Source organism: Camelina sativa, chromosome 16 (assembly GCF_000633955.1).
Source record: "Camelina sativa cultivar DH55 chromosome 16, Cs, whole genome shotgun sequence".
Taxonomy (NCBI): domain Eukaryota; kingdom Viridiplantae; phylum Streptophyta; class Magnoliopsida; order Brassicales; family Brassicaceae; genus Camelina; species Camelina sativa.
The window spans coordinates 21073537-21083733 of NC_025700.1; the positions used below are offsets into that span (position 1 = coordinate 21073537).

The 10197-nt window shown below is 40.0% G+C and overlaps 1 protein-coding gene and 1 long non-coding RNA gene across 12 annotated transcripts; one reads left to right on the top strand and one right to left on the bottom strand.

Moving 5' to 3' along the window:
* LOC104751590 lies at positions 412-1341 on the bottom strand. Its single transcript, XM_010473560.2, has one exon. The coding sequence runs from the start codon at positions 1311-1313 to the stop codon at positions 645-647; it is 669 nt and encodes a 222-aa protein (XP_010471862.1). The 5' UTR covers positions 1314-1341; the 3' UTR covers positions 412-644.
* LOC104751591 lies at positions 2512-8971 on the top strand. Of its 11 annotated transcripts, none has more exons than XR_002035703.1 (17): positions 2513-3181; positions 3323-3665; positions 3774-4109; positions 4197-4386; positions 4470-4518; positions 4600-4690; positions 5105-5167; positions 5255-5347; positions 5443-5551; positions 5701-5753; positions 5984-6311; positions 6426-6531; positions 6638-6853; positions 6936-7165; positions 7247-7571; positions 7713-8070; positions 8173-8971. It is a non-coding gene; the product is annotated as an uncharacterized LOC104751591 (long non-coding RNA). The 11 variants fall into 11 exon arrangements; XR_002035702.1 differs by having other exon boundaries at positions 7713-7850; positions 7961-8971; XR_002035705.1 differs by having other exon boundaries at positions 7713-7850; positions 7964-8971.

The window sequence follows — 10197 nt, forward strand, 5'->3', positions numbered from 1 at the left end:
TTTTTTTTTTTTTTTTCTTTCTTTTCTTATAAGACTTTAGAAAGGGCTGAGTGACTGAGTCGTCAGGTGAACTTGGGTGATTGGTACTAATAATAGAGTCTACAATATGGGTTAATAATACATTTTGTAAATTTACAATAACATCCTTCCGTTCTTGCCGATCGTTTTAAGGGTCATTCTCAGATGCCCGGACCATTGTCTACTCTAAACAAAATTATTGAGGTTTCTGAACAAAATACACCAATTACTAAGAAAATGTATTTGATTTCGTTGGTTGTACTTAAATTCTTTCATGACATGTGGGTATCCCTTTTGTAAAACCCAATAATACCCTTAATCTTTTCTAGTGGTTACTTTGTGAATTAAAAAATAACAGTTAATACAAAAAGAAAAATAAATGAGGATTGAACGACATCGGATGATGCATGCAGCCACCTCTACGAGGTATTGAGACGGCAACAATGGTAAGTCCAATAATAATACTATATACTTAAATAAAAAACCAAGCATAATTTGTAGATACTATATATACATTGATATTATTTTCATTTCATTATGCTATACATAATCAGTCCCTAGATCTTAATTTAGACAATTGGCGTTATTAAAACGACAACCTTGAATGACACCTTTAGCTTTTCTGCTTAGGTGAGGATCCTTAGACTTAAGGAATGTAAAAACACATTTTTTAAGCACTTAAATTTCTGACAACATGCTCCGCGGTCTTGAGGTGCCCCTAGGCCTCCGTATATATGTGAATGGATGCAATGTTTGGCTTCTTGTGTGCATACTTGAGGCATTGGCACCTTTGAACATTTGGTTTTATTAAAATTACAACCACGAAGTACATCATTTGCACCTTTGCTTAGCTTATGATCATGGGACTTAAGAAACTTACACACACATGCTACAGATGTGTTAAGTTTCACACAACATGGTCCACGGTATTTAGGGGGCCCCCCTCCTCCGTGTATATGCGCAGTGACGCAATTGTGAACCTCTTTTTTGCATTCTGGTGGCAGCTTCACAGGTTCCTCAGGCTGCTTGGGAATGACCACAATTGACGCACCGGGGTCGCCGCCACCAGCTGGCTTGGGGTTTTTGGCAGTTCCACCCCTATAACCGATGCCAACAGTACTTTCATCACCAATGACGCCGCCCCTACCAATATTCCCACCCCTGCCAATACCAATGGAGCCGCTGCCACTACCAGCAACGCTACCACCCCCACCCTTGCCGGCTACTTTAATCGGAGCCGGAAATGAAGACACGAGTATGATGAAGGCAATGAGCATCAATGGAATGATCTCCATGTCTAATGGATTTAGTTTAGCTGGTCAAGATGAATTTGCTTAAATTTGTAGAAATGATCTCTGCCTTCTTTTTAGGTCTTTGAATAGGAAATTGCAATCAATGGTTCCTACAAAACGTGGATATATGGAAAGTGGGAATCGATCCCTATAAAGAAGGGACCATGGTAGTTTCTCTCTCTCTCTCTCTCTCTCTCTTTGGGTTTGAAAGCGCTGTTTTGGCTAAGGCTCTGTTTTCTAGCCAAAGATAAATTAATAAAATCCAAAAATTATAACCAGGAGAATGATATGTATGTGGAGCTTAACTAAATGGGTCTTTCACATTCTCGGTGATAGATTATATCATATGAACTTCTTTCGAAATGATATCGGACAACTCAAGAACTTGTCTTTAACAAAAAAAAAAACTCAAGAACTTGTCAGTGTTTTCTTGTGACATGAATTCATATTCCCACAATCTCAACAGCCCTATATCTTTGAGACTATTTCTTCTCTTACTTACTAGACACGTCAATGATGAGAGATTTAGGGAACTTGAAGATATCTTATTGCGACTTAATCAGCCGACATGACAATATCTTACCAAGAAGAATGATTAGTTTCCATTCTTTACGATTTTTGAAATGGAAAGAACAACCGGTGTTGCGACAGGTTTCATGCTTCGCACAATGACGATTGCTCATTTTGCACTCATCCATATCTTGGCAACCATTTGGGATATGTGGATTCCCTTGGAACCCCTCTTGACATTTGCAGGTATGCCCATATATACGGTTGATGCAATCGCTGTTCTGATGGCATGATTTGGTCTCAGCTTGCTCACATGTCTAATCACTGATACTCCACTATGTTAAACACTGGAAACGGTGTGAGGTTCCGCAGGTTTTTAAGATCTTCTCGTCTAGAAAACTTGTAATATGCAGCTTGCACTACAAATGTATAGAAGCAAGGATTTACGTCAAACACGTCTGTCCGATTATGTTTATGATTGGTTAATAACACATTTCGTAAATTTACAATAACATCCTTCCGTTCTTGCCGATAGTTTTAAGGGTCATCCTCGTAGGCCCGGACCATTGTCTACTCAAGAGAAACTGACAAAATATGATTAAACCCTTTTTTTTTTTGGGTCAACTTCCTTTTTCCAAATAGCTCAAAAGAATACCAAAAATTTGTAATTTATAAGTTATCTATTCAATTTTCTCAACCTGGTGGTTATCCCTATCCACATGGCGATTTAGACTTTGTATGGTGTTTTTGTCTAGTATTTACAATCACGTAATAGTGTGAGAATTTTTTTTTTTTGTCAAACCCAAAAGTGAGGGCTTTTAGTTAAATCGGAGCCAGAATTGGTAAGTTACAAACCGATATGAGAGCTGATTTTGCTAGTTCATCAGCTCCATAATTGTTTTTACGACTTACAAAGGAGAAGGAAATTTCATGAAAAGAAGGAGATAAAACAAGGATGTTGTGGAAAATCTGGTAAAGCTCCCTCGTTGGAGTCTCCAAAACGATGATTTTGATCAGCAATTGTGAATCTGAAGACAGAGAAAGTTTTTTGTAGCTTAGATTTAGGGCTTGTTGTTTGACCAAGGATACTGCAATCGCTTCGGCCAAGATTGGAGGGGCGACGTTTGGAGTCGTTGCTTTGTTATGTACTATCGATGGTGAGGAATGATTGATGAAGATCCATCCGAAGCCCGTCTCCTGAGAATCCGCTCTCAATGCCGCATCTGTAAAGCAGAAGATAGTAATCATTCCATACGTTAACGGTTGGGATTCTCTTGGAGATTGAGGAATTGGGGATTGCTGTACTTGGGCTGTTATCCATTCTCGATCACTGGTGATAGCCTGGGATATTACATCCGGAGGTAAAGTTTGCTTTTGCTCAAATAATTTTTTTTTTTTGAGTAGTCCATATATTCCATAGGATCCAAGGAGAGAGGCTCCTTTTCAATGCCCACAGGAGGCAGATTGATTCCTGAGTTGACTAATTCGAGACCCTTTTGCAGGGAAGTGATACGATTAGGTATAATTGCGGTCTTGTACGGTGTTTGTTTTCATACCTGGACAGCGAAGGGGCCATGGAATAGGAGATGCAGGGTTGACTCCTCTTGGAGACAGTGTGGGCACACAGCGGTTGTGTTCACTCCCCGGATCTTCAGGTTTTCATCTACCGGAAGTGCTTCGTTTAAAACTTTCCAGATGAAGAACTTAATCTTTGGGATGCAATCGAGGTTCCACACTTCTTTGTACTAGTTAAACGTGGTTGAGACTACTCGTTGTGATGGGAGAGATTCTTCCTGATGGGATGCAGCCATATAGTCTGATTTCGCCATGTAGGTTCCTGAGTTGGTAAGTAGCAATAAGTGACAGTCTTTGGCTTCTTTTTTGCTTGGTCGAATTGCAAGAATCTCGTTTTCAGATGCTGGTAACAATAGCTTAATCTTTTCATGGTTCCAGATATTTGTGATAGGGAAAAAAGGCTACTCACTCGCAAGTCCTTTGCAGACTCTAGAGGTGGTCCCATGGGAATGATTCTTTGCGAGAGAGATATCCATGGTTCGTACCACACCAAAGTCTCGTTTCCATCTCCGATAGCCTTTCCTAGATGGGGTTTCAGAAGGTCTCGACTAATACAGATGCCTCGCCATCCATGTGAAGCTGAGTTTGGTACTGAGCACTCTAGGAAGGAGGTTGTAATGCAATATTTTCCTAGTAGTACTCTTGCAAGGAGACACTCTGGTCTAGTCAAAATTCTCCAACTAACCTTTACGAGGAGGGCATCATTAAAGTTTGGTATATCTCTATAGCCTAACCCTCCTTTCCCATTTGCTTTTGTGAGTTTTGACCATGCCACCCAGCTAATCTTTTTGTTTTCTTCAGAGGAGTCCCACCAGAACCTCGTGAGTATTGATTGAATTGTCTTAGACAGGGATCCTGGGATCTTAAAGCAGGACATGGTATATGTTGGCATAGCAGAGAACACCGATTTCAGCATTGTAGCTTTCCCAGCAATAGGCAGTGGTCTTGAGGACCAGCTTATTGATCTTTGGCAGATTCGATCAGTGATCAGGTTGAACATGTCTTTCTTTTTCTTTCCAAAGAATTCTGGTAGCCCCAAATATTTTCCTAATCTCATACTTTTTGAATCCCTAGGATTTGCTGAGCTTTCTCCTTTACTGCTTATGGATTTTTTTTAAAGAAGGTAATAGTCGACTTATTTTTATTTATCAGTTGGCTCGAGGCAGATTCATATTTGTGGATAATGCTCATTAGTGTTCTGCAGCTCTCTTGGTCTGACCGGCAAAAAAGCATCGTGTCATCTGCGAATAGGAGGTGGTTCACTCTTGGACTCCCTAATGTCACTCTAATGCCCGGTAAGGTTCCTTGTTGTTGAGCTTTTCGACACAAGCCTGAAAGGACTTCGCTGCATAGGATAAAAAGATAAGGGGAAAGAGGATCCCCTTGTCTGATTCCTCTTGAAGGATTAACTTGTCCTTGTGCTGCTCCATTGAGTAAGAAAGAATAAGATACCGTAGATATGCATTGGATAATCCACTTCATCCATTTCGGATGAAAGCCTATCCTTTTCATAACAGACTTAATAAACTCTCATTCTAGCCTATCATAGGCTTTGCTCATATCCGTTTTAACGGCCATGTAGCATCGTTCTTTTGCTCCGGAGGTTTTTAAGTAGTGTAAGGTTTCATGTGTAATAAGCACATTGTAAGTGATAGCTCTTTGTAGTACAAATGCTGATTGATTTTCTGATATTATCGCATGTAGCACAGGTTGGAGTCGTCTTGCTAGGAGTTTGGAGATTATTTTATAGAAGACGGAACAAAGAGCGATAGGTCTGTAATCCACCATTAGCTTTGGACTTTGGACTTTCGGGATCAATCTGATATGCGTATGATTGATGCTTGTGATTGAAACATCAGAGGAAAAGAAAGCTTGGACCTTAGAGACTATTTGTGAGCCAATGGTATCCCAGTGGGACTGGAAGAAGCTGGCAGAGAACCCATCCGGGCCAGGTGCTTTATCAGCATCAATTGCAAAGCAAACTTTTTTAACTTCCTCAAAAGTTGGGATTTTTGTTAACATCTCATTTGTTTCTGTTGAAATTCAGGGTTGGAGAGCCTATTAGGTGAGGGAATAGTGATCCCCTTCCTGGGATGTGAATAGCCTTTGAAAGTATTCAGTGATTACATTGAGGATCTTTTCTTCTTCATAGTGAGGTATGCCATCGTCATCCTCTACTACCAAAAATTTATGAATTGCTGCTCTCCCTCTAGTTACTGCATGAAAGTAACCAGAGTTTTGATCTCCAAGGGCTAACCAGAGGTTTCTACTCCTTTGTTTCCAAAATTCCACCTCTGCTTTGTAGGCTTTCAACAGGGCAAGGTTTATGTTGGATATACATATGGGGTCTGAATCCTGGTATGTCATTAGCTTCTCCAACTGTTTTCTGTATTCCTCTATTAGTTTCTTGCTATCTTATGGTTTTTCTTTGTCCAGGAGATAATATCTCTGCGACATCTGTTTATCGTTTCCTAGATAGTTTCGAAACAGTCTTGTGACCATGAAGCTTGGATCAGGGAGTGAATGTCCTGATTTCCTTTTAGTCTTCTGTCATACCTGAAAATCCTTTTTTTCTTCTTTTTTGACAGGTCGAGGCAGGTGAGTAGCGGTCGGTGGTCAGATCCCTCGAACCGCAAGTATTCACTATGACTGAAGGGATAAGCCTCTGCCCATGCACTGCTTGACATAGCACTGTCTAATATGCAGTGTATTATATGGTCATGTCTCTGTCCCCTCCAGGACAGAAAATTGCCTGAATGACGTAAGTCATCAAGGTCGCACTCAGACATGAAGCAGCGGATGTCAATGAAGGTGCCTTCATGTCTCAATGGGCCTCCTTGCTTCTCAGATGAATCAATTATGTCGTTGAAGTCACTCGTGAGGAACCAAGGGTCTTCCCGCGTGGATCCCAAGAGGGTAAGTTTGTCCCAAATTGCTTTCCTTTTTGATCTCTCTGGTTCACCATAGAGAAAAGTAGCAAAAAACTTTTTTCCTGCGGTTGTTATCTGTGTGTCAATAAAGTTCTGGCAGGTAGATAGGATTGTAAGCTCAACATCGTTCTTCTAGTATAAAGCCAGACCTCCGCCTCCTGAGCTATGAGGAGGGACTAGTAGATGTGATGGAAGATTCATCCAGTGTAAGGTTTTTTTTCACAAACTCATATGAATTTTTTGTTTCCATGAGGAATAGGATGTCGGGTGAGATAGTGGAATGCATCTCACGTAAACGCTGACTTGTTATAGGATTCCCCAACCCACAACAATTCCAGCTCAAAAGCTTTAAGGAAGAGGACTTGGTGGATTGTGAAAATCCACCTTCTTCTTTGCCATGGCAGGTATTAGGATTGCTTTTGGGGTTCCCCCTTGATGAGTAGCGTTGTTTTGGGGATCCTTTGGTTTCGCAGCTCTGTGAGTGGTTGGACCTCCTGAGCATGCATTTCGCGAGGTGGAGTCACGCTGGTGAGGGATCTTCTTTGGGGAACCATTAGCCAGATTCCTTTTTGACTTTTAGCACCCGCTAACTTCATTGTTTGCTTTGTAGGAGGTCTGCCTCTACCCTCTTTGATTTGTTTCCAGTTTCTTCAACTGGAAGGGGGTTATGGTCACTCAACGATGGGGTATGTCATAGGATACAGGAGGTTCTAAGGAGAGTGGAGCTTGGGCAGGAGCTGAAGAGGTGGCTGCTTGAATTATTTTGTCTGCAGTGGTAGACATTAGATTTTTTGCTTCACCCTGGATAACACGTTGTTTTCTAGCCGCACTCTCGGTAAGGTCTGCACACGTTATGTATTGAACTTGAACTTCTCGGAGTTCACTCATTACATGTTCTTTTGACGGTATGGTATGTGGCAGGTTCCTCTCCAGTGGCTCCAGAGTCTTATCACATAGTATTAGTGAAAGTGGGAGAGGAGTATTCGGGTCTTGATTCACTGGTTCCCTCTCAAGAGGCGGACGACGAGGTCGGGAAGATCTGATCTTTCATAGTGAGGTTCCGCAGATGAGTGGGCTTTCTCCCTCAATTGGAGATTTTGTTTAGGACGTCCTGAGGAATCCCTTCCTTGGTGATTGCGTGGGTAGAGTTCCCGACTTAAAGATCGTCCTTCGGAAGAATGGGTTCTTTTAGAGCCCCTTCTGTTAACTTCAGAGTCTCGGCTCCTGTGGGGTTGAGAGAGAGTGGGTGAGAATCATCGGTTTTCTGAGTGACCAATAGTGTCTCGTGGGGATCTGAAATTGTCCCACGGGGTGTAATAGTTTTTGGTTATTGACTTTGATGTTGAGTTTTGTTGTGTTGGGTTAACCAGGGGCTCGTGTTTTGTAGGTTGCAGTCCCGAAAAATTCTTTCGCTCGTGAGTAAGCCGGAAGCAAAAGGAATAGTGGTTCTTGAGATTCTTGTACTCAAAGGTTACTAGGGCTTCACTGCCATCCGGGAACTCCACGATAGTGTCCTTTAAGAGAGGTTGGAGGCCATCAACATACACTTTTACTTTAGCAGACTCATTGGTAATTTCCATTTCTTCAAGTTTTCCTAACTCTTCTCCAATGGTTTGGAGCATCTCCTCTTGCCAGTAGTGTTTGGGAAGACCTTGTAGTTCGATCCAGAAGGGCAATAAGGAAGGGTAAATTTCGGATATAATGGGTTCCCATTTCTGGAGGATGACCATCCATTGGTCAAATTGGTAAGGCCGGTTATCGAGAACTTTTTACATGTCTTCCTCGAAGTTAAATCTGAACTGGAAACATCATCGACCAAGATCTGATCTTGTTGCTTTGCCTTTGAGGTTCCAACGGTTTTCGAGAAAGGGGAAGAGAGACCAGAGTCTCTGAGCGGTTTGGGTTTGTCAGGCGATCCATGTAGGTGAGGGTATTTGCTTCTATCAAGGCGGATGTGTCAAGTTCTGAAGCTCGGATTCTTCTCCGAGGGGGGGGAGAAGCAAGTGTCAACTTCTTTACCCTTCAAAGCATATGAAATTCTTTTCGACATGATATGGGATTTAGGAGTTTGGAGGATGATGGTGGTCACAAAACAGGGAAACAGGGTTTAGAGTAGGGGTTCCAAGGTTTCATAGGGCTACAAAGTTTCCAGCAAGGTTACACAGTTTGAAGTAGGGTAGAGAAATTTAGTAAGTAGAGGGAGAGGAAAATATACCGTAGATATGGTTTACTCTCGAAGATGCCAAGAAAGAGAGGTGCAGCATGGTATATTCCACATGCTCTGGTGAAAATTTAGTTCTGGTGAACGGCTGATATCTAGCGGTTAAAACCATTAAGCGGATAAGACCGTTGGATATTACTGTTTTTAGTAGAAAAGAGTAGGTGAAATCCTCTTTTTAAGTTGACTTCCTCTTCGGGAGTACATCGACAGATGGGCCTGGAAGTTTTTTGGGCTTACGAAATGTCAACAACGCATCCAGGCTTTTTTAATTTATAAATTTCATATCTAACTATTTTAAAGGATTAATTTTGTTGTGCAAATAAATTTTGTATTTTAAAGGCCTAAAGGGTTCTTCTTCTTGTATTGGCCTATCGATCATTTTAGAAGATTTATTTGGAACCACATTTCAAAACTGTAGTGACTAATCAACATGGACAAGACTGTAGTGACTAATCAACACTGCTACTATCGAACCTCTCTACTGCACAAATATGTGGAGCAACAAATTTGAATATATTCTAATTATTATTTTTTCTACAATAATTTAATTTTAAGTTAATTGTTATAAATATCACACAAAAATGTTTTGTCACTCCCTACTAGGTAGCCATCAAACCCTCTGCTTATTGTTTCCAATCCATCATCTCTTCTTAGTTAGACTTTTCTTCAAACCCTCTGCTTTCCTCCGCTTAACTTTCTTTACCACTCCACACGGCGTTGTCCTAAGAAGAATATATTAATTAGGACAAAGTAGGTTTTTTTTTTGTTTTGCTAATCTGAATTAGTTTTTGTAGTATGGCTGTCTGGGCATCAAGTTTTTGAAATTTTGAGTTTGACTAGTAACCTTTTTGCTATTGGTCAAATCTATATTATTATTTTTGAAGTATATTTTGTGTTATGCTCTTGAAGTTTTGGTTATTTAATTTGTTTTATTTACAACATGAACCCCTAACTATTTTCCTAAAATAACAATTCCTGGAAACTCATTTAATGGAACTATTTAAATCGGCCTAATTTGATACATTTTTTGCCATAAATAGCTTGACAACATCTATACATTTCGATTTTACCAAAAACAATTCTACGCATTAAATTTTTAATCCCATAAAAATCTCCAAACATAATAGATCTTTAGAGACTATATAATCTATTAAATTTAAATGACACAGCCGAGTTTGAGTATNCTTCATCAAACCCTCTGCTTTCCTCCGCTTAACTTTCTTTACCACTCCACACGGCGTTGTCCTAAGAAGAATATATTAATTAGGACAAAGTAGGTTTTTTTTTTGTTTTGCTAATCTGAATTAGTTTTTGTAGTATGGCTGTCTGGGCATCAAGTTTTTGAAATTTTGAGTTTGACTAGTAACCTTTTTGCTATTGGTCAAATCTATATTATTATTTTTGAAGTATATTTTGTGTTATGCTCTTGAAGTTTTGGTTATTTAATTTGTTTTATTTACAACATGAACCCCTAACTATTTTCCTAAAATAACAATTCCTGGAAACTCATTTAATGGAACTATTTAAATCGGCCTAATTTGATACATTTTTTGCCATAAATAGCTTGACAACATCTATACATTTCGATTTTACCAAAAACAATTCTACGCATTAAATTTTTAATCCCATAAAAATCTCCAAACATAATAGA

Bases quoted from the DNA above. Each gene is read 5' to 3' on its own strand.
- LOC104751590 (XM_010473560.2), bottom strand. From the start codon at position 1,313: ATGGAGATCATTCCATTGATGCTCATTGCCTTCATCATACTCGTGTCT.